General features: G+C 37.0%; 1 protein-coding gene across 1 annotated transcript in view; it reads left to right on the top strand.

Annotated features, from left to right (window-relative positions):
• LOC117298425 (neuromedin-B receptor-like) overlaps positions 1 to 17,509 on the top strand; it is a 33,870-nt gene extending 16,361 nt beyond the window's left edge. Inside the window, exons 4-5 of the mRNA XM_033781683.1 lie at positions 13,924 to 14,072; positions 15,086 to 17,509. Coding sequence (XP_033637574.1) covers positions 13,924 to 14,072; positions 15,086 to 16,009 — 1,073 coding nt within the window. The 3' untranslated portion in view covers positions 16,010 to 17,509. The remainder of the gene's footprint in view (positions 1 to 13,923; positions 14,073 to 15,085) is intronic.
• Positions 17,510 to 25,213: the final 7,704 nt, after the last annotated feature.

The following is a 25,213-nucleotide window of genomic DNA, read 5'->3' as shown; positions in this document are numbered from 1 at the left end:
TGAGACAGTCTATTGTTATATTATTCATAAGGCATGAATGTGCATAATGAATAATGATAAGGGAGGTCATATGACTATGTATGAGGTCAAATGATGGGCCAATGAGAGGGGAGGGCTTAATGAGACAGAAATATGCACGAGACTGTTGTGAGTTTGATTTGAAATGGGCCAATGAGAGGAAAGGGCTTAATGAGACAGAAATATGCAGAAAAAAAATTAAAAATAAAATATAATTTTATATATATATATATAAATTATACAAAAAAAATATATATGTATATATAAAAATTATATAAAAGTTATAAAAAAAATATATATATATATATGTATATACAAAAATAAAAAATAAAAAAATTTACAAAAAACATTTATAAAAAACATTAAAAAAAACAGACAGTGATTAATCTCTCTTTTGAAAATGTGGTGGCTCTTAAGAGCCGGTTTTGCATGCGCCTTCTCGGTGTGCTTTGCGCCTTGCAGCTGCTCGTCTTGAGGCGGGGTCTCGAGGTTGGGGTCTTGCATGTGCTGCCAAGGCACGTACGTACTTTAACCAACCTGATTTAGAGCCTGGCGAAGGGTTGAGGGGCTGCGAACTGCCTCCTTTTTCGAAACCCTTTGGCAAACTCTCCAGGTAGTTGAAGTAAGCAGGTTGGAAACAAGGCTGCCTGGCCATTGCCGACTCGATGTTTATGTAGTCGCCGTCTTCTTCGTACTCCTGGTCTTGATGGCCAATGAGATCCTATGTAGTTCATTGCAGCGTTGACGTTGGGCTTATAGCAACGCTACATGGTTGGTTTTTGTCGGCGATACTAAAATTAAAACTGTTGTATGCAAATACCATCCAGCTCGTGCAGTTACCGTCAGCATCCATCGTTGCAAATGAATCTTAGACCCCGGGTACCCCCTCCTAAGTAACAAGTCCTAACAATATGGAAATGGACTAATGAGAGAAGAGGGGCCTAATGAGACAGAAATATGCACTAGAGGTTGGAAGCGAGATCAATAACCACTATGAAAAAATAAGATTATAACCTTGAACAAACGGTTTGGTGTACCTGAGCATCTTCGGGGGAAAGGTTGTTATTGAAACACCCACTTCACAATCATTTGGAGAGTTTTGCGTAACCATAAGAGAATAATAGGGTTTGGAAAAGGCAGGAAGGAGTGGGGCTAGGGAACTAAAGGTTTAATACACTTACACTTTACCATTACGTATTGTGAGTCTAAAAGTCTTAATAAGACAGAAATATGCACTAGAGGTGGAAGCGAGATCAATAACCACATATTTAAAAAAAGATTATACCCTGAACAAAAGGTTTGGGTGTACCCTGAGTATCTTCGGGGGACAGGTTGTTATTGAAAACATGATTTTATGTTATGTTACTTACACTTTTAGTGTTTATAAACCATTATGCAATTACACGTCGAATATAATGCGAGCTTATTTCTGTATTAGTTTTTATAAAACAATCATTATTGGAATAAAAAAAAACGAACCCCATAATTTGAGATTACCTACATGAACGCGTACAGTAAATTTGATTCTTTATAATCGACTATTCGGATGTTACTTGAAAAGGAAATATTCCATCAGTTATTTACTCAGTAGGACTCCTACGTGTTTTAAATATTCATGCAGTTAAAGTAGTCCTAGTAAATTCATTAAGTTTAACTGAAGTCATATAATAGTATCGAGTGATAGGTAGACAAAATTAAGACAGTTTGGTTATTCTCTTTTTGGAAGATGTTGGGGGCTCTGAAAAGAACCGGTTGTTTTGACGCGTTACACATTCAACGTCTATTTGAAGGTGATGAACATTGTGATAGCCTTGATTCGTGATGCACTTGCTTTATCAGTTTGTAGATGTAGGTCCTTTCTACGTCTTTTCTTGTTGCATCTGGTGGTGCTCCCTTAGCCTTACCGGCCTTCTTCCGTCCGTCTCCACTTGGCTTTTGAATTTTCCGTGGGCGATATGATATTTAAACAGAGTATGAAAGATTAAATTAATCCCCGTTATAGTAAAAAGAATACATGTCATTTTTAGTATATGGAGAGACTATTGTAAACATTCCCATACTCTTTTTTCTTTAAATTTAAGTTAAAAGCGTTACGTTCAATATAGAATTGAATCTTAAGAGTGTCAAACGTCTTGAGCCATTTTACAAACAAACATATATTTTTTTTAATACTATGAGAAAATTGTGCGCTACCATGGCTAACGGAAGTTGTTATCGTTCAGTGTTGCCTCCCATGACTAAATCAATACATGTGTTGCGTGCAAGAGTCAGCAAAATCATGAAAGTTTACCTGCCGCGATTAATACATTTATCTTCCCAGTAACGGACCATCAATGAACAAAGAGTAACTTTTAGTGTTTAAAACCACCATGCAATTGCAAGTCGAATATGAAGTGAGCTTAGTTTCGTATTATTTTAGTGTTATAAAACAAGTTATCATTGGAATGATAACGACCCCCATAACTTGGGGTTACATGTAACGCGTACAGTCTATTTGGATGTTACTTTTAGCAAGTGAGGAAACAAATTTCAGTTCTCAACTTATTGAGACAAAAATTCGGTATACGATACTAAACACGAACGTTTCTTTTAAAGTTATTAAACGAGCTTAACTGTCTACACAGTCCATCTCAAGACTGTTTAGTTACACATCATTACGAGTAGCATTTAAAATAAACTCACCAAATTCAGATGGTGCGCATGAAAAACCAACACGTTACCGTAGCTCCATGTTTATAACGACGGCATCGATCTCGATCTCTAATAATATTAAGTCATTGTTTCTCCCGATACTTCTTACACAAACTGATAATAGAAAAATGTATGCTTCTTTTCGACCGAAAAATCGCATCCGGACATTATTCCATGATTTGTACACGTACACAATCGGTAGAGTTGCCACATGTCTATACCTGCAACATTGGATCTACAACAAATTTTGCCCGCTGGGTCATGTACATGTACCCCTATTGTTGACGAATCGATTAGTGTTCCCCCACTATTTGCTAAAGGATTAAATTTGTCCAGGCTCTTAAACGAAAAGAGTCTATGCTGTGCACAACAAGACAGTAGCTTACAATGTTGAATGGTACCGACTGTTGAATGCTTGTCGATATTATACGAAGACAATCTTTTTATTACATACAGTTATTTTCTGTGGTAAAAAATTAATGACTTCGTCTTCATTACGAATGAAAGACACTGTTTGTTGTTTTTTGCTAACACCAGATACATCACTAACTTGTGTCCGATTTAACTCAGTTGAAACTTAATCATCATCATTCACATGAGTGCTTATTAATTATTGTAAAAAAAAAAAAGTTTGGTTTCAGCGTTTTTTTTTGTATGTGATTGTTTTATCACTTTGTTTAAATTTATATCAGTAGTTAGCTTGACGTGCTTCTGACGTGGACACATAAACAAACGCTACACATTAAACGAAACGTAAGTATAACAAAAACGAACATGTACAAAGACTGCAACATAAAACAAATCAATAAACAATAATGTGATTTAAAATTAAGAATTTTCAAAAGGCATGTACACAATTTTACAGACAAAAATGTTAAAGTATAGGTCTATCGAGAAACTAAAAAAGAAACAAATGAAACAAAATCAGTAATACAACGAAACACTATACTATAGTCAACGACATGATGAGGAATATTCAACTAAACATCACATTATTATGGTACAACGTGTAGGTTCAGTATAAAAAACATCGATGCAGTCCAAAAACAGTTGGTTCAAAGCGCAGACACTTGCAAACCTCTCACAACTAAATACTAAAAGATAAAAGCCGAAAACTGAAAAAAAAAAAAAAAATATCAAAATGTAAACCTCAAAGTAAAAGCTAAAGCAAAAATACTGAACTCAAAACTTAAAAACTATCAAACTAAAAAAAAAATTGAAGCTACAAATACAAATTGATGCAAACAAACCTGGAAAAAAAACTGAACTCAAAACTTAAAAACTATAAAACTAAACAACTAAAAACTAACTACAAACTACAAACTGTACACTATCAACAATAAACTAACATAAAAAAACGCAATGCTGCAAACTACAGAAGAAAAAAACTAAAGGAAAAAACGAAAAAAACACTCAAATCTTAAAAACTAAACCACTTAAAGCTGTAAAAACAAACTACAAACAACAAAAATACGTACTGAAAACTGCAAACTACAAAGATTAATAAATAAAAACTAAAAGAAGAAGTAAAACTAAATTCAAAATTTTAAAACCTAAACACTTAAAATCTTAAAAAAATAAAAACTTGAAACTGCAATCCACAAGCTGCAAACTATAAACCAAAAGAAGAAAAAAAAAAAAAATTAAAAGCCTAAAAACTTAAGCCTACAAACTATTCCAGAAAAACAAAATATTACCAAAAACTGCAAACTACATAAAAACTAAAGGGAAAACGAAAACTAAACCCAAATCTTAAAAAACTTACAACCTGGCAAAACTTGAAAGACAAACTACAAATTAAAAAACTAAAAGAAAAACATATGAACTCGAAACTAAAAAACCAAGCAATTTAAACAGCTAAAAGCTTAAAGACTTCAAACTGCAACCTACAACTAACGTAAAACTTGTTTAAAAGTTTACTATTACAAATTTCAAGCTACAAAATAAAACTTGAAGGATAAACGAATACTAGACCTAACTCGAAACTTGAAAACTTAATAAACCATTAATAATAACATATTATACAAGTAAATGTTATCGTAATACATTAATAATAATAATAATAATAATAATAAAATAAACAATTCCAAATGCCAACTGAAATCTAAAAACTAACGAATTTAAGTACATAATACAAACTAAAAACTTAAAGAAAACAGTACTAAATTCCAAACCTGCAAACTTCAAAGCCCACTAAAAAACAAAACAAAACAAACTAGTACTGCATAATATTTTAGAACATAAGATGACACTTACTTAACTTTATTCTGAAAATTTAATTTCAACTGAACACAATAATCGAATACAAGTTATGTAGACAACTTGTAAATAAACTAACAGCAAAACAAGAACTGAACAATGTATGGACTCATTGAGCAAAATGTACAACACTGTAAAGACCACGGAGTAAACATCCAGATCACAAACTGCAAACGATAAAACAATTACACCCTCATACACCGTACATACATACTTACGAAAAAGTGTGTTTACCGTTTATACCATCTTTTCAGTTAAACAAAAACTCAGTTTTGTTTAAGCATGTACGTTTTCCTCTTCTTTTGTTTTCTTTGGATAATCTGTTTGGTAAAACAAAATCAACACACGTTCAATGTTTTCTATGATTTGCATCGGTTCAAATTCTTAATTTGTTTTTCATCGACTTTGTTAAATCATTAAATGGTGCACTTTTGTTACAGCTCGTCCGGAGTTTTCGAACATATTTTCGGACGATTTGCCCAGCATATAAAGACATAATGATATCAAACCATTATGTACAAAATAAATGAATTCACAGTATTAATAAGAAGTAACTGGAACTAAGTAAACTTTCGAGTACAACCAGAATAGAGCCGATGTGGTCTTGATGTTCTGAACAGTAAACTGTGCTCATCTTCATCGCCCAATTTTCTCCCAAAGATAACGAATGTTAGTATTATTTTTAATGAGAAGCAAGTTCATGAGTGAAAAATTAGTAAAAATCTGAGTGATCAGGTCACGAAGTGTCGATCATGCAGTGACAGACAAGTGTTATTGTAGTGGTATTGTAGTGTTCAAGATACAATGAGCGTCTTGAAAGAGCCACGCAGTGATGATTAGTCTTCCTCATGGTAGTGTGAATGAGGCAAACTGTTATTGTTTGACTCATTTGGGAGGTGCGGACTCATTTGGGAGGTGCGGGAGTGATTGCAAATCACGGAGCGCCGAAAGAATGTCCACGCAGCATAAACGAGACATTGACGACTCGTTTGTAGTTTCACGAGGTGAAAATGATCGAGACAGTCGATTCCACAACGTCTGACAAAACGTCGAGGAAGGGTGGGTTAGTTGAGTTTTATTAGATGCCGTGGTCTTTATTTTCCACGTACTCTCAGTGTAGGTATGATCCGTATGCGATCTTTAGAGGACAAGACGAGACATGTTGTCAGTGACCTGTGACGTCAAGGACAAGTCAGGACGAGATATGTTACGTAAACGTCAGTCACATGCGTGACGTTAGGGCAAGTCCGGACGGGTAGTTACGTAAAGTGTTAAGGAGAGTTATGTAAGAGTTAGAATAGTTCCTGATCGGTTGGTTAAACATAGATGGCTAAAAAGGACTTATAAAAAGTGATCGTTTTCAATCTCTAACACTCATTCCGCAATTTTTTTAGACTACGACGCTAAGACAGAAGGAAACCTCTGCTAAACGGTATCTGTCGCATTTAACCATGGCTGAAGTATTCATACCTAATGTAGACTGTGACGGTGTGTTGACGGGAACACCTAGCTCCCTGACGTCTGTGTTCAGGCCATTTGACTGTGTGAACAGTCAATTGAATTGACACGCAGGCTTCTAAGCTTTGTGATGAAGCTGCAAAAAAAACAAAAGCTGATAAAATTAGAAAACCAATTAAACTCGGCCAATTAAACCTGTCGAGCTACAGACCCTTTGTAAGCACTGGCTTTGAGATTATTGTAATTAAGTTGCCATTGTTAAAATCCCATGACAGCTTTGTTCCTTATAATAAAACTAATTTCACTTGGTATCGTTTTATGGCGCGTTGGTAACCAACCCATTTTACGCTCGGTGCACATGATGATTATTTCCCCCAGTAAATGGCCCATTTGTTTCATTCTTTGCAAACCAACTGAACGCACCAAGCTAAGTCAGCAGTCACAAGACACATATCTGCTGCTGCAGGTTTGGTGCGTTCAGTTGGTTCAGGAACTATTCTAACTCTTACATAACTCTCCTTAACACTTTACGTAACTACCCGTCCGGACTTGCCCTAACGTCACGCATGTGACTGACGTTTACGTAACATATCTCGTCCTGACTTGTCCTTGACGTCACAGGTCACTGACAACATGTCTCGTCTTGTCCTCTAAAGATCGCATACGGATCATACCTACACTGAGAGTACGTGGAAAATAAAGACCACGGCATCTAATAAAACTCAACTAACCCACCCTTCCTCGACGTTTTGTCAGACGTTGTGGAATCGACTGTCTCGATCATTTTCACCTCGTGAAACTACAAACGAGTCGTCAATGTCTCGTTTATGCTGCGTGGACATTCTTTCGGCGCTCCGTGATTTGCAATCACTCCCGCACCTCCCAAATGAGTCCGCACCTCCCAAATGAGTCAAACAATAACAGTTTGCCTCATTCACACTACCATGAGGAAATCTAATCATCACTGCGTGGCTCTTTCAAGACGCTCATTGTATCTTGAACACTACAATACCACTACAATAACACTTGTCTGTCACTGCATGATCGACACTTCGTGACCTGATCACTCAGATTTTTACTAATTTTTCACTCATGAACTTGCTTCTCATTAAAAATAATACTAACATTCGTTATCTTTGGGAGAAAATTGGGCGATGAAGATGAGCACAGTTTACTGTTCAGAACATCAAGACCACATCGGCTCTATTCTGGTTGTACTCGAAAGTTTACTTAGTTCCAGTTACTTCTTATTAATACTGTGAATTCATTTATTTTGTACATAATGGTTTGATATCATTATGTCTTTATATGCTGGGCAAATCGTCCGAAAATATGTTCGAAAACTCCGGACGAGCTGTAACAAAAGTGCACCATTTAATGATTTAACAAAGTCGATGAAAAACAAATTAAGAATTTGAACCGATGCAAATCATAGAAAACATTGAACGTGTGTTGATTTTGTTTTACCAAACAGATTATCCAAAGAAAACAAAAGAAGAGGAAAACGTACATAAACAAAACTGAGTTTTTGTTTAACTGAAAAGATGGTATAAACGGTAAACACACTTTTTCGTAAGTATGTATGTACGGTGTATGAGGGTGTAATTGTTTTATCGTTTGCAGTTTGTGATCTGGATGTTTACTCCGTGGTCTTTACAGTGTTGTACATTTTGCTCAATGAGTCCATACATTGTTCAGTTCTTGTTTTGCTGTTAGTTTATTTACAAGTTGTCTACATAACTTGTATTCGATTATTGTGTTCAGTTGAAATTAAATTTTCAGAATAAAGTTAAGTAAGTGTCATCTTATGTTCTAAAATATTATGCAGTACTAGTTTGTTTTGTTTTGTTTTTTAGTGGGCTTTGAAGTTTGCAGGTTTGGAATTTAGTACTGTTTTCTTTAAGTTTTTAGTTTGTATTATGTACTTAAATTCGTTAGTTTTTAGATTTCAGTTGGCATTTGGAATTGTTTATTTTATTATTATTATTATTATTATTATTATTAATGTATTACGATAACATTTACTTGTATAATATGTTATTATTAATGGTTTATTAAGTTTTTAAGTTTCGAGTTAGGTCTAGTATTCGTTTATCCTTCAAGTTTTATTTTGTAGCTTGAAATTTGTAATAGTAAACTTTTAAACAAAGTTTTACGTTAGTTGTAGGTTGCAGTTTGAAGTCTTTAAGCTTTTAGCTGTTTAAATTGCTTGGTTTTTTAGTTTCGAGTTCATATGTTTTTCTTTTAGTTTTTTAATTTGTAGTTTGTCTTTCAAGTTTTGCCAGGTTGTAAGTTTTTTAAGATTTGGGTTTAGTTTTCGTTTTCCCTTTAGTTTTTATGTAGTTTGCAGTTTTTGGTAATATTTTGTTTTTCTGGAATAGTTTGTAGGCTTAAGTTTTTAGGCTTTTAATTTTTTTTTTTTTTCTTCTTTTGGTTTATAGTTTGCAGCTTGTGGATTGCAGTTTCAAGTTTTTATTTTTTTAAGATTTTAAGTGTTTAGGTTTTAAAATTTTGAATTTAGTTTTACTTCTTCTTTTAGTTTTTATTTATTAATCTTTGTAGTTTGCAGTTTTCAGTACGTATTTTTGTTGTTTGTAGTTTGTTTTTACAGCTTTAAGTGGTTTAGTTTTTAGATTTAAGTGTTTTTTTCCCATTTTTTTCTTTAGTTTTTTTCTTCTGTAGTTTGCAGCATTGCGTTTTTTTATGTTAGTTTATTGTTGATAGTGTACAGTTTGTAGTTTGTAGTTAGTTTTTAGTTGTTTAGTTTTATAGTTTTTAAGTTTTGAGTTCAGTTTTTTTTCCAGGTTTGTTTGCATCAATTTGTATTTGTAGCTTCAATTTTTTTTTTAGTTTGATAGTTTTTAAGTTTTGAGTTCAGTATTTTTGCTTTAGCTTTTACTTTGAGGTTTACATTTTGATAGTCTTTTTTTTGTTTTCAGTTTTCGGCTTTTATCTTTTAGTATTTAGTTGTGAGAGGTTTGCAAGTGTCTGCGCTTTGAACCAACTGTTTTTGGACTGCATCGATGTTTTTTATACTGAACCTACACGTTGTACCATAATAATGTGATGTTTAGTTGAATATTCCTCATCATGTCGTTGACTATAGTATAGTGTTTCGTTGTATTACTGATTTTGTTTCATTTGTTTCTTTTTTAGTTTCTCGATAGACCTATACTTTAACATTTTTGTCTGTAAAATTGTGTACATGCCTTTTGAAAATTCTTAATTTTAAATCACATTATTGTTTATTGATTTGTTTTATGTTGCAGTCTTTGTACATGTTCGTTTTTGTTATACTTACGTTTCGTTTAATGTGTAGCGTTTGTTTATGTGTCCACGTCAGAAGCACGTCAAGCTAACTACTGATATAAATTTAAACAAAGTGATAAAACAATCACATACAAAAAAAACGCTGAAACCAAACTTTTTTTTTTTTACAATAATTAATAAGCACTCATGTGAATGATGATGATTAAGTTTCAACTGAGTTAAATCGGACACAAGTTAGTGATGTATCTGGTGTTAGCAAAAAACAACAAACAGTGTCTTTCATTCGTAATGAAGACGAAGTCATTAAATTTTTACCACAGAAAATAACTGTATGTAATAAAAAGATTGTCTTCGTATAATATCGACAAGCATTCAACAGTCGGTACCATTCAACATTGTAAGCTACTGTCTTGTTGTGCACAGCATAGACTCTTTTCGTTTAAGAGCCTGGACAAATTTAATCCTTTAGCAAATAGTGGGGGAACACTAATCGATTCGTCAACAATAGGGGTACATGTACATGACCCAGCGGGCAAAATTTGTTGTAGATCCAATGTTGCAGGTATAGACATGTGGCAACTCTACCGATTGTGTACGTGTACAAATCATGGAATAATGTCCGGATGCGATTTTTCGGTCGAAAAGAAGCATACATTTTTCTATTATCAGTTTGTGTAAGAAGTATCGGGAGAAACAATGACTTAATATTATTAGAGATCGAGATCGATGCCGTCGTTATAAACATGGAGCTACGGTAACGTGTTGGTTTTTCATGCGCACCATCTGAATTTGGTGAGTTTATTTTAAATGCTACTCGTAATGATGTGTAACTAAACAGTCTTGAGATGGACTGTGTAGACAGTTAAGCTCGTTTAATAACTTTAAAAGAAACGTTCGTGTTTAGTATCGTATACCGAATTTTTGTCTCAATAAGTTGAGAACTGAAATTTGTTTCCTCACTTGCTAAAAGTAACATCCAAATTGACTGTACGCGTTACATGTAACCCCAAGTTATGGGGGTCGTTATCATTCCAATGATAACTTGTTTTATAAACACTAAAATAATACGAAACTAAGCTCACTTCATATTCGACTTGCAATTGCATGGTGGTTTTAAACACTAAAAGTTACTCTTTGTTCAATTGATGGTCCGTTACTGGGGAAGATAAATGTATTAATCGCGGCAGGTAAACTTTCATGATTTTGCTGACTCTTGCAACGCAACACATGTATTGATTTAGTCATGGGAGGCAACACTGAACGATAACAACTTCCGTTAGCCATGGTAGCGCACAATTTTTCTCATAGTATTAAAAAAAATATATGTTTGTTTGTAAAATGGCTCAAGACGTTTGACACTCTTAAGATTCAATTCTATATTGAACGTAACGCTTTTAACTTAAAATTTAAAGAAAAAAGAGTATGGGAATGTTTACAATAGTCTCTCCATATACTAAAAATGACATGTATTCTTTTTACTATAACGGGGATTAATTTAATCTTTCATACTCTGTTTAAATATCATATCGCCCACGGAAAATTCAAAAAGCCAAGTGGAGACGGACGGAAGAAGGCCGGTAAGGCTAAGGGAGCACCACCAGATGGCAACAAGAAAAGACGTAGAAAGGACCTACATCTACAAACTGATAAAGCAAGTGCATCACGAATCAAGGCTATCACAATGTTCATCACCTTCAAATAGACGTTGAATGTGTAACGCGTCAAAACCAACCGGTTCTTTTCAGAGCCCCCAACATCTTCCAAAAAGAGAATAACCAAACTGTCTTAATTTTGTCTACCTATCACTCGATACTATTATATGACTTCAGTTAAACTTAATGAATTTACTAGGACTACTTTAACTGCATGAATATTTTAAAACACGTAGGAGTCCTACTGAGTAAATAACTGATGGAATATTTCCTTTTCAAGTAACATCCGAATATTCGATTATAAAGAATCGAATTTACTGTACGCGTTTCATGTAGGTAATCTCAAATTATGGGGTTCGTTTTTTTTTATTCCAATAATGATTTGTTTTATAAAAACTAAATACAGAAATAAGCTCGCATTATATTCGACGTGTAATTGCATAATGGTTTTAAACACTAAAAGTGTAAGTAACATAACATAAAATCATGTTTTCAATAACAACCTTTCCCCCGAAGATACTCAGGGTACACCCAAACCTTTTGTTCAAGGTTATAATCTTTTTTTAAATATAGTGGTTATTGATCTCGCTTCCAACCTCTAGTGCATATTTCTGTCTTATTAAGACTTTTAGACTCACAATACGTAATGGTAAAGTGTAAGTTGTATTAAACCTTTAGTTCCCTAGCCCCACTCCTTCCTGCCTTTTCCAAACCCTATTATTCTCTTATGGTTACGCAAACTCTCCAAATGATTGTGAAGTGGTGTTTTCAATAACAACCTTTCCCCCGAAGATGCTCAGGGTACACCAAACCTTTTGTTCAAGGTTATAATCTTATTTTTTTTCATAGTGGTTATTGATCTCGCTTCCAACCTCTAGTGCATATTTCTGTCTCATTAAGCCCTCTTCTCTCATTAGTCCATTTCCATATTGTTAGGACTTGTTACTTAGGAGGGGGTACCCGGGGTCTAAGATTCATTTTGCAACGATGGATGCTGACGGTAACTGCACGAGCTGGATGGTATTTGCATACAACAGTTTTAATTTTAGTATCGCCGACAAAACCAACCATGTAGCGTTGCTAGAAGCCCAACGTCAACGCTGCAATTAACTACATAGGATCTCATTGGCCATCAAGACCAGGGAGTACGAAGAAGACGTCGACTACATAACCATCGAGTCGGCAATGGTCCAGGCAGCCTTTGTTTCCAACACTGCTTACTTCAACTACCTGGAGAGTTTGCCAAAGGGTTTCGAAAAAAGGAGGCAGATTCGCAGCGCCCTCAACCCTTCGCCAGGCTCTAAATCAGGTTGGTTAAAGTACGTACGTGCCTTGGCAGCACATGCAAGACCCCAACCTCGAGACCCCGCCTCAAGACGAGCAGCTGCAAGGCGCAAAGCACACCGAGAAGGCGCATGCAAAACCGGCTCTATTAAGAGCCACCACATTTTCAAAAGAGAGATTTAATCACTGTCTGTTTTTTTTAATGTTTTTTATAAATGTTTTTTGTAAATGTTTTTTTATTTTTTATTTTTGTATATACATATATATATATATATTTTTTTTATAACTTTTATATAATTTTTATATATACATATATATTTTTTTTTTTGATAATTTATATATATATATATATATATATATAAAATTATATTTTATTTTTTTAATTTTTTTTCTGCATATTTCTGTCTCATTAAGCCCTTTCCTCTCATTGGCCCATTTCAAATCAAACTCACAACAGTCTCGTGCATATTTCTGTCTCATTAAGCCCTCCCCTCTCATTGGCCCATCATTTGACCTCATACATAGTCATATGACCTCCCTTATCATTATTCATTTATGCACACATTCATGCCTTATGAATAATATAACAATAGACTGTCTCATTAAGACTCATGCCATCCTTTGTTATGCTAATTTAAGCCTTTAATCCTATTGATTTATGAATATATGAATAATATAACAATAGATTTTCTAATTAAGACCCAACACACTACTCTCCCATGTACTTTGGACTCACTGCCTGGACAATTCTATAGGTAATAACGCCCCCCCCCCCCCCCAAAAAAAAAAAAAAAAAAAAAAAAAAAACCTTACCCCGTCCAAAATGAAGAGGCTGCAGTACACCCCGCCGATGGGAAGTGACCCATTCTTATGAATTCTACGGTGGGAACAATAAAAATACACTTTCAAGAAATATTTCTACGATTATGTGAAAACACGTACAATTTCGCGCGTAAGCCCCTACTGGTAGTAAACATTCAAGATCAAATGATTCGTGGTGCTGTGTATGCACTGACACTGAATATGGTTGTAAGAGTTGTGTTGTGTTGTTTTGACTCATAATTCGGGTCAGATAAGTCATGCTGACTCAGTATGGCATTAATATTGGAACTTTCTTCCAGTAAATTGTAACGCGGAACAGAGGGCACAGCGCATTACTCTATCTTGGCAATGTTCGGTCTTTGTTTAATGGAGGAGGAGTAACTAAAGAGGAATTTGTATATCCACATCTAAATGTGTGAACAATTTCAACATTATTGAGAAATGTCACATTTTCAATCCTTTATTGCAGGCAACGGAACATACAACATAGATGAGTATTTTGAGGATATCCACTCGAACACAACGTGGAATTTTCAGCCACAACGCTGGAGATGGAATGTTGCTGTTTCTTTGAGCTTGGCAGTCGTTGGTATCGCCGCAAATGTTGCTCTTTTGCTGGTAATTCAGGAAACCCTAAGCCCGGTTCATACTTCCTGTAAATGCGAATTATGCGAAGCGATTGTTGGCTGCCCTCGCAGCAAATGTTCACTTGCGAATATCGCTGCGAAAGGAGGGTTGTGACGTCCCATTCACGTCAAACTCGCTTCGCATTCGCATTCGCAGGAAGTATGAACTGGGCTTAACTGTTCGGCAAACTATTCTGTGCGAATTTGTGCCGTAAATCACAATCATTCACATTTGCATTCGCAGAAAGTATGAATGCGCTTCAGTAATCTGCCATTGTGCTTCGCCTTCATTATTATTGTCTGACAGTGATCTTATTAAGATTTTGTCTGTGACCCCCGCCTCCCCCCCCCCCCCCCCCTTAGGTTTTTGAACTAATTTCCCGCCTAGCAAAGACTCAATGAAGTACAAGTGCCTCAGAATAACTCTGGAAACCAGTCCGTGTTGACGTATTTAACAAGGGCTGGATGAAGGTTATTGTTCCTGTGCATTTCCCATTGCCCTGTTTTGATCATTTTATGTAGTGTGTGACGTCACAGTGTTGCTTTGATGGCGCGCAAAGGGCGCTTTTCGTAGAAATGGAACTTGACATGTGATTGTTTGCCGAGCGTGACAGTAATAATCAAAATGCGTGTGTTTTTATTGTTTTTGTTTTTGTTTTTTACATTATGAGAACCATTTTATTACTCGGTTAGATGTAATCATAACAAGCCCTACTTTACACAACGATAAAACAAGTTAAATTCGTTCGAACTTTGACATTACCGTATCGGCTACATGTATAATTATAAGGTCAAAATGTAGTTGCATAATAGCCTACTCATCTTGAAATCCAGTGTTGAACCAACAGTTTTAAAAATATTAAGAGGCTGCACTGTAATCCTAATATTTCAAACAAGCCGTGTGGTATAACCCACACTCTCCATGCAACTGTATGGCATTAACGGTGATTGTAAAACGTATAAGCTGGGTTGTATAAATTGTGTTCTTGTATTATTATTCTTTAGGTGATTTTGCTGATCCCTCGTTTGCGTACAACCTCCAACATCTTGGTAGTAAACCTCGCAATCGCAGATATCATGATGTTCGTATTTTCTGTCCCTATGTCAACAATGATGTGGATGTTCGTGAGCTTCCCAGAGGGAACAGCAGGAATAATCATATGTAAGCTCATGGGTGGAGCTTGGGTATTGAGCCAGGTGTTATGTGCAACATCTTTGACTGCAGTAAGCATAGAGCGTTTTTGTACCTTGAAGTGGCGCATCCAAATGAAACGCACCGTTGCCATCTTGGTGACGGTCTGGATGGTTGGTCTTTGCTTTACTGTACCTTTGTGGGTATTTATTACAACAGATGTTTATACTGGTTCAGATGGTGGGTCTTTGTACTTTTGCCGTCTGCTTCCCCCAACCCGATTGGCCATCGCTGCCTTTTCGACTTCATACACAATATTGACGTACGTCTTGCCAGTCTTGATTATCATCATTTGCTACGTAGGAATGGCGCAAGTTTTAGTGTGCAGTAAATCGAGTGGTGAATCTGTGGAGGCCATCCGAGCCCGTCGTCGTCTGGCTGTGGTAGTACTTGTCTTGGCTGTTGCGTTTATTGTTTTCTGGTTTCCCTACCATTTTATAAATATGTTTTTTCTGTATGCTTCTCTGAATACTTTGGTATCATTGCCTATTGAGTTCTACTTACGTCTAATGGAGATAGCCCACGTGCTAATATATGTCAACTCGTGCCTTAATCCATTTGTTGTCTTCCTCATCAGTGGCGTTCATCGTAAACCTTTACTCGATTTCCTGTGCTGTCGTAAACGTTGTGGTAAGCAGACTGCCACACGTAAAGTTGACGGTCGTTACGCACCTGTACCTGACGGCGTATATACTGAGACTGTGTTTAGTACAAACATGGTTGGGGACAGGGAGTGATTTGCATAATATATTCCACGGCCAAAAAGTTGTATGTGCTGTTGGGTTTTTGCTGTCGTGTTTGTTGTCTGTCTGGGAGCTGCTAAAGGAAATCACAGCAGGTTCAGTTTTTGCATTACATGTGTGATGATTAATCTCTGATTGAGACTGTGTAGAGACTGAAATTAAAATATGTCTCTTCATCTAGACAGTCTTGACCGTAAGGCAGTGGCGTAACTGGAGCGGGGTTCACCTCCTCCTTGGACTTTTTATATTAAAACGTACACTTTGATTAAAAACAAGATATTTAACATTTTAAAATAGTATTTTATATAATTATAATGTCAATGTTTTTAACACTATTTTCTTTCATTACAAGCCGAGTGTACTGTAATTATAGAGCATTCTTTACTTGAACAAACCGTGTTACAAATCAGTTCATAGATTTGTTATTCTACAGTTTTTTGCCCTTACACGATGAGTGTACAATTTTCCCGAGTTCTGTGGGGAAAATGCACAGTCATATAACTCGTATAACAATGTTGATGCTCAATAATTTCCGTGTCATTTCCTTGATGTGTCTTGTTGTTTATTACGCGCTCCATATTATATAGATGTTGAGAGCATTGTGTAATTATGGCACTAACTTTCACGCCTTTTACACAAGCCCAGTGAATACACACAACAGGCATGGGGGGGAGGGGGTTTCGTCCACCCATTGCAAAAGGCTTTGGGTTTTTGTATGTGTGGGATTTAGACGAATTTGTCAATATCTTTGTTTGGGTTGCCAGTCAGAAGCCTATAGTCAGGGATCCACACCCGAGTTTAAAATTACTACACTATTATATACATGTACATGTATTGTGTACGGTTGCTTATAAGCAACCGTAGAGGGATATCTATATTAATGCACATACATGTAGAAGGGGACGCGACTTATAAACATTTCAAATAAGCACATAGTACATTTTCGATTGATATTGGGTGAACCGTGGAGTATAGCTCCACGGTAAATCACAATGGCTTTAGTTGCCTCTGCGACCTCTGGATTTACGTGCCAGCGTAAGGTTTACTACTTCCTAAAAACAATATGCTGAAATTTCTTTGGATTGGACTGGGTGTACTTTGGAACATTATCTGCAGCAGGATTGAAACTATAAATGATGATTATACAAATAAATTTTCTAATTTTCTTTGGCGTTAACTGCAGATAATGTTCTAAAGTCCACTCCTGCCAGTCCAATCCAAAGAAATTTTCAGCATATTTTTTTTATAAAGTAGGTTGTTATCCACTTCATTCGATAGTTTTTAAAACACCATTTTGTTTATTCAAATGCAAGAGTTGTTCGTACGTACGCAATTTATTGTATAACTTATGGTTTTCGATTGTGTCTTAATATTAATAACAAAACAATGGTATGGTTTACATTTACTCTCAACAAACTCATTTAAAGGGAAGTTAAACGTTTGGTAATTATTACTGAAAACAAATCAGATATGAACTTAAAAACTGACTTGGTAGCGAGCATTGGAGAGCTCGTAATAGTAAAAAACATTGTGGGAAACGACTCCCTTTGAAGTATAACATAGTTTTTGAGAAAGAGGTAATTTCTCACTAAAACGTTAAAAGACTTCTAGCTAGAAGTCTAATATTTCTATCTGAAAACACACAAATTTGTCCAACAAGGGTGGGGTTTTTTTCAGTTCATCATTTTCACGCAACTTCGATGGCCAATTTCCACAGGCTTATTATTTTATGCTTATGTTGTGATACAGCGAATGGGAAGACTGGTCTTTGACAATTACCACTGGTTTAAGAATGTGTCTAAGAATTTACGCTGTATAGTCACGCCTATAAACCTAAGGCCTGTATTAATTAGTCAAACGGGTTATTTGTATATTAATTTTGGTTTTTACCCATACACCGATGTGTGTTAGCACTGTATACTCAGTACTTTCCCGAGTCCTGTGAAAAAATATCACAGGCATGTTACTCGGGTGGGATTCGAACCCACGACCCTTGCAATTCTAGAGCAGTGTCTTACCAACTAGACTAACGAGGTTGCCCGGTAGCTAGAGGCAGTTCGAATCCTATGTTTTGGCAGCGGGTACCGCAACGATATTTGTATATCACTATGGTTTTCATGTGACACGTGGGTCTATTATTATGTGCTACGCCAAAACCTATCTATGTCCAATATTATTCCTATTATTCCATACTTCTAACGAATTCGATATGAATTTTAACGTCACAAATTCCCAATATGGGTTGAAATGCGGGCAACCCCTGTGAAACAGTCGCTGCTGTGGAATCAAATCGTATCTTATTCGCAGTATTTAGTATGAACAGGGTTATGCATCACATCCCGAACAACAACGTACAGATCATTATAAGCACGTCCTCATCTCAGCGGTCATCGAGGTAGACTTGTGGACAAGTCGTTAAATCGGCCCCACGCTGAGATAGTGGTCTCGCGAGATCACTGCTCTCGCGCGAACTGATGGCTCCCCGATTTCGACGAAATCGGGGAGCCATCAGTCAATAATGTGTTCTATAACACAGCTCGGTCTTAAATGTGAAATAAGACAAAAATCTGGAAAAGAAAGGAAGTTTTGTAGTAGTGTTCACGGTTCAAGTCGAGAGAGGGCGTTTTAACCGGCACTATTTTCTAAGACAAGTGCCCGTTCGCGTATTTTTTTTTCCTAAGACGAACGTGGGCAATTAATATAAAATGTGTGTGTTTTTGCCCGAAAAACACTCTCGTGCATGCACGAGCTTTAGTGATGACCGCAAGGGACCTTGGGCCACTGGTGGTGGTATGTGGAGTGAAAATAGTTGTGGTAAATTAATGGTAACCAAACCTGCCTTTCTTCTTCTATCGCTTCACACAATGGTGTACAGGTGGTGATGAACCATCCATGGTCTATTTTTAAACTGGGCACATCTGGTAATTATTGTCGAAGACCAGTATTTTCACTTGATGTATCCCAACATGCATAAGATAACAAACCTGTGGAAAAAAAACAACATTTTTGTTGTTGCATAATTGTGTGTGCTCCAGATGCATAAGTGCTGTTTGTAATACAGTGTACTATTAAATTTCATCAAAAAAAAATTAGGGTCCACAACCGTTCATTATGACCGTCAGTCTATTTTCATAATTGACATGTTTTATTGGGCAATCAAGACTTGGCAATGAAAGCAAAGCGCGGCGCATTTTATGGACAAAAGGTAGAGTTGTACAAATTAATACGCAATTTTACATGGTACTAAATATACATGTAACATGTGTACGTGTATTATGCTTGTAAGTAAGTGTATGCGTGAGTGTATTTCCACAACTATTATTACGTCGAAGTATGCATGTGCATGGGAAAATGTATAGTTAACTACGCCCATTTATGTAAATTGCCCACGTTCGTCCTAGGAAAAAAAATACGCTGCCCGTTCCGCTGCCCGCTCGGGAACTATGTTCCCGCAAAACACGCGCACGATCACTAGACTGGTATTAGTTCATCCCATCCACGTGACCGTGTTTCAGCCAAGCAGAATACAGAACAAGCAAGGGGTGCGTTATAATATTATATTATAACACAACCACCTCTTGCTTGCTCTGTATTCTGGTTGGCTGAAACACGGTCACGTGGGATGAACTAATATACACATAATTGACTGACAATGAGGTAACTAGGGTACGTCTATTCCCCCGAGGGACTTTGAGTAGCCAGCGAAGAGAGACCTATTTCCCGAGGCCAAAGGCCGGGGGAACCTCTTCTGGTCACTCACAGGCCCGAGGAGAAATAGACATACACGTTACCGAATTATTCCAGTAAAAAAAGTGTGTTTTATAACACAGCTCGGTCTAATCTATACTATTAAAAGCGTAGCCCGCGCCATCTTGGATTAAAAATTAGAAGGTCCAGTGGCATGGCATCCTTGTGGAATCCAACACGGATACGTCGTTACAGACGTCGGGTTGCAAGTCTACAAAACCCTGAACCGAACTCCCTCTTACGAGTTGTCTGATTGGCTGGAGTCACGAGCGATATCTGCTAACATGTGTGGTTGTCTGGTTGTCTGGTTTTGATATAGGCCACCTGTTGGTCGAAGGGGGAAGCCGTAGGCTGCACACAGAGTCACCTCTGTGGTTGTTTGGTTTTGATATGGCCACCTGTTGGTCTAAGGGGGGAGCTGTAGGCTACACACAGAGCCACCTCTTTAGGTTTGAAGAGGGTTGCAACCTTGGACTCCCATTAACGTTCCAGAGTGACTCATTGATGTTTCGCAGAGGGGTAAATGGCATTGTGTATATTATACCATTTTGTACAGGGGGTTTAATTTCGCGTATTAAATTAAAAACATTAGGCTTTAATACATGCATCTGTTACATATGTGTTTATTACAATTAAGTCACTCATGTAGGCCTACCCAACTTTCCAGCATTTTTTAAACGCATCAAACAGCAACCCATTGTTGTGAAACTTAATTTGTTCCATTTAACTCTGCACCTTTAGTCGTACAGTCCATAAAATTATGTCATCCCCCACACACAGAACGTATACACGCAAAAGTTGAAACATTTTCAAAAAGAAAGAAAATACATTACTGATTCTTTTCATATACATTGTACAGGTTTTGCCAGTTAAACCTACAAAAGAGTACATGATATCACCGTTTAAGAATAGTATGCTTTCATAGTTACGAACTTTGTGAAACATCAACGGCTGTTTTGAAGCTGTAAACGAACATTCCATTCAAAGTTCTGAAGCAACATTGTAAGAACGCAGTTTGGTCCGGACTCAGGATGTAGATTTTGCCAAATCCGTTTTGTATTAAGCAATCGGCCGTCGGGTTTTGTTATCGAAAGAGCCCTCATGTGCAGCTGAATCGGGTACTTTTTACGAATTTCTCCATACAAAATTAACCAAACTGGCCTACAAACCCTTAAAACAACAAGGCAAATGTTTTCTGAAAGTGAATTAAGTGAGAGGATGCAGGGGTAGCTGGCATACAAACCCTCAAAATAACTAGGTAAATGGTTTCTGAAAGTGAATTAAGTGAGAGAATGTAGGAGTAGTTATTAAAGACCAATAAAATTACCGTTTCTATTATTTTACTTTGTACAGGGTTCCACACTAGATAATTATGATAACATATAAAATTTGATGTTTTATCAGAGGACTTCGTCACTGTTGACCAGAAAGTTTACATGAGAATTAATTGATATGAGAATAAACTAAAAATAAATGAGGCCGACGCTCTGTTACTCCCAAAAGCGGTGGTAAAAACAGTAGATAAGATGTTGCACAGCATATTCCGAAAACTCGCTTTATTTGGTGCTCAGACAACTTTGTATGCGTCGTTGGATGTACGCTCAATAAATCACGATGAATTTAGATTCTAAAATCGTGTACACGTCATTGGAAACAAAGCAAAAATCATTCAACAGTTATAGCAACCAACCATTAAATATATTTATTTTCAATACAATTTTGCAGAAATTGACTTTGTCGTTAAAGTCCATACCAACTGGCGCGGTTCTTTTTAATCTGCTGTATACCAGAACTTCTTCGAAGCTTCCTTTTCAATCAGATAAACTCCGCGGCTATTAGTGGCTGTGATTATGAGTTTGTTTTAAAAGAGGGTACCACTTTCATACAAGCCTTTTTAATCGGATTTCTCCTCTGCTATTAGCAGCGGTGATAATTGATGAGGGGTGAGACCAGACTTAGACCACTCAAATCCGTGGCTATCGGTGACTATGGATTTGTTGCTAAGGGAACCAAATACCACTGCTGATTCCAAATTCAGCGTGTTATACATTGTCCGATTGGCCCATCTCCATATAAATTAACCAAACTGGACGTACAGTCCCTCAAAATAACAAGGCAACAAAGGTAACAATTTCACAAAGTTCGTAGCTATAATGAAAGCAGTTTTTGGGGCACTCAGGATGTACATTTTGCCAAGTGTAACTGAATTATTATTACCTGTAAGAATACCTCCCTTGCCCCCACATTACCTTTTACAACATTATTTTGTATACCTAGAATCCTCCTCTTCAGCGGGGTGCCGCGCGAAGCGCGGCATCCCGCTAGTGTGAAGTAATAAGAACAGAAATCTGGTAAAGATAGGAAGTTTTGTAGTTGCTGTTCACGGTTCACAGCAAGAGAGGGCGCTGTAACCGGGCACTTTTTTCAAAGACTAGTGCCCGCTCGGGAACTAGTTCCCGCAAAGTGCGCGCGCGATCACTAGACTATTAGTTCATCCCACCAGAATGCAGAAAAAGAGAGAGTTAGTGATCGTGCGCGCGTGTTATGCGGGTACTAATTCCCGAGCGGGTACTAGTCGTATTCACCTGTTGACTGGCAAGCTAACTAGTGTACGTCTATTCCCCCAGGGACTTTGAGTGACCAGAAGAGCGACCTATTTCCCGAGGCCGAAGGCCGCACGTGTTTGGTAGTATGTATACAGTACATGCATGGCGGATAAGGTACTTGCTTGGTAATGTTGGTGTTGGCGTTATTCACGAGCCTCGAAGAATGACGTCAGACGTTCAGGCTACTACAAAACTTCCTTTTCCGATTTCTGTTCTTATTTCACATTAGACCGAGCTGTGTTATAAAACACATATTGACTGGCATAATTCAGTATGTTCGTCTATTCCCCCTCGGGCCTGTGAGTGACCTGAAGAGGGGCCTATAGGTAGCTCGGTGTCCCTCAGGGGAATAGACGTACATTAGTTACCTCATGGCCAGTCAAATGTGTATATTATTCACTCAAAAATAGTGATAGCATAAAAACTAATTTGGTAACGAGCAATGAAAAGCTGTTGAAAGTAAAAATAAAAAAATAAAAAAACAAAAAAAACATTGTTTTGAAACGACTCTTACTGAAGTGTTTAATAGTTTTTTAGAATAAAAGTTCAAATATTAAAAGGCTTCCAGCCTGAAGTTTAAATACTTGTTAGGCATCTGTAAGCACACAAATTAATTTTGTGCATAAAGGGTGTAATTTTCCTTTCACTATTCTCTTGCAAAGTCGATTACCAATATTGAGTCCGGATTTTCATTAGATTTGTTATATTTTAATGCATTATGTCTTGATACCCAGCCCCCAGTTGCTTAATTATCCAAACAGGATCTACGAAGGCAAAAAAAACGAAAACGGAAAGCAGTTTTGACCCTACATTTTTGATACCTTTTTATGCATTGGCAGGCATCCGTGCATTTGCTCTCTGTCGACAGAAAAGTGCCGGGCATTTCAAGACTTTGTTTTTGTTTCGTTCTTGTTCTTACTTGACGAAAAAAAGCTTTTGATAATTTCAAGAACGATATGCCTGTCGTTGTTTTTGTACAAGATTATTTTGTTACTAGATGTCAAATTTGCATTGGGGATAAAGATTTTTTTACCCATACACCGATTTTTTTTACCCATACACCGATGTGTACTTTCCCGAGTCCTGTGAAAAAAATATCACAGGCATATTACTCGGGTGGGATAATTATTTTTATTCTGCCTTCGTGTGTTTTTTAAAAGGTGGTTGTCAAAATGCTCATTAAAAATGGGCCTTCATTTTCAAAAAAAAAGAAAATGAAAATTCAGCTCCTCTACGTCGCTGCGTGACTAGCGGCTTTTGCTACGATCGATGCTCTGATCAAAAGTTTCTTCGACAGGGCAATACAAAAATATTAGAAGGTAACTTGCTTAGTTTTTGCTTTGAGTATCTTTTGATAACTATTAACAATCGTATTTTTAACAATTAAAAGTGTCACAAATAACCCCATTCGTTCATACTTCATAACAACCTGATGGGAAATTGTCCCGTTTTACCACGGCTGATTACCTAAACCTCAGGCGCCCCAGGCGGTTCAACCGGAATTAAACGGGACACATCACAAAAAACACCAAATGAAATGTATATCTCACATGCAGTAACCGACAATGATAACATTTCTGAATAGTAGTGTGCCCACAAAATGGGTCAGACATGCAACTTTCTAATTCAACAAAATGGCGGATCACACTTAAATTTGGTAGTGTTTTTTTATCAGTTTTCTTTGGCACTGTTTTCAAAAGAAAACTTGGAGGACATCAGCTGATCACCTGAAAAGTTGCATGCGTGATGGGTACAACTTAATTGTTGTTATTACAAGTACAGTCATGCCAGTCATTGTTTATTTATTTATTTGTTTTAAATCTTTAGACATACACAATAGTTACAAGTTGGACAGGGGCTGTAACTATTGTGTTTGTCTAAAGATTTAAAATCAAAACTAATACCAATGGACAATACCCAGATAACATTCATACATTGGGCCAACGTTGGTGTTTGGTCGGCACCGTTGGCATTGGTATTGTGTCAGCTTTTGGCGTTGGCCCAATGTTGGCACTACGTCGCCACGATCGGCATTGGCACCATGTTTGTTAATTGGGCCAACGTTGGCTGTAGGTCAGCAGAATCACGTTGGTTTTACCATGGAGGTAGAATTAGACCTACTACCTCCATGGTTTTACACTGGCGATCAATGTTGAGCCAACGTTGGTTTTTAGTAATTAAACAATATTCGGCATTGTGTTGGTATCCGACGTAGAACCAATGTTGGCTCTAGGTCGGCATTACTACATTGGTTTTACGTATTGGCACTTAATGTTGAGTCAACGTTGGTTATAAGTGGGACATCAATATCGGCACTGTGTTGGTTTCTAACGTAGGACCAATGTTGGCTCTAGGTCAGCATTACCACATTGGTTTTACGTTGACACTTAATGTCGAGCCAACGTTGGTTATAAGTGGGACAGCAATGTCGGCATCGTGTTGGTCTTCCACGTAGGACCAATGTTGGCTCTATGTCGGCATTACCACATTGGTTTTACGTTGGCACTAAATGTTGAGCCAACGTTGGTTATTAGTGGGACAGCAATATCAGCCTTCTGTTAGTTTGCAACGTAGGACCGATGTTGGCACTATGTCGGCATTACCACATTGTTTTTTTTTTTGGCGATCAATGTTGAGCCAACGTTGGTTAATAGAGGGACAGCAATATCGGCATTGTGTTGGTTTCCAACGCAGGACCAATGTTGGCTCTACGTCGGCATTACCACATTGGTTTTACGTTGGCACTCAATGTTGCGCCAACGTTGGTTTTAAGTGGGACATCAATATCGGACCAATGTTGGTTTTAAGTGGGACATCAATATCGGCCCAATGTTAGCTCTAGGTT

The sequence above is a fragment of the Asterias rubens genome, chromosome 13 (assembly GCF_902459465.1).
Source record: "Asterias rubens chromosome 13, eAstRub1.3, whole genome shotgun sequence".
Taxonomy (NCBI): domain Eukaryota; kingdom Metazoa; phylum Echinodermata; class Asteroidea; order Forcipulatida; family Asteriidae; genus Asterias; species Asterias rubens.
Note: the sequence above shows the minus strand (reverse complement) of the source record. Positions and strands in the feature narration are given on the sequence as shown.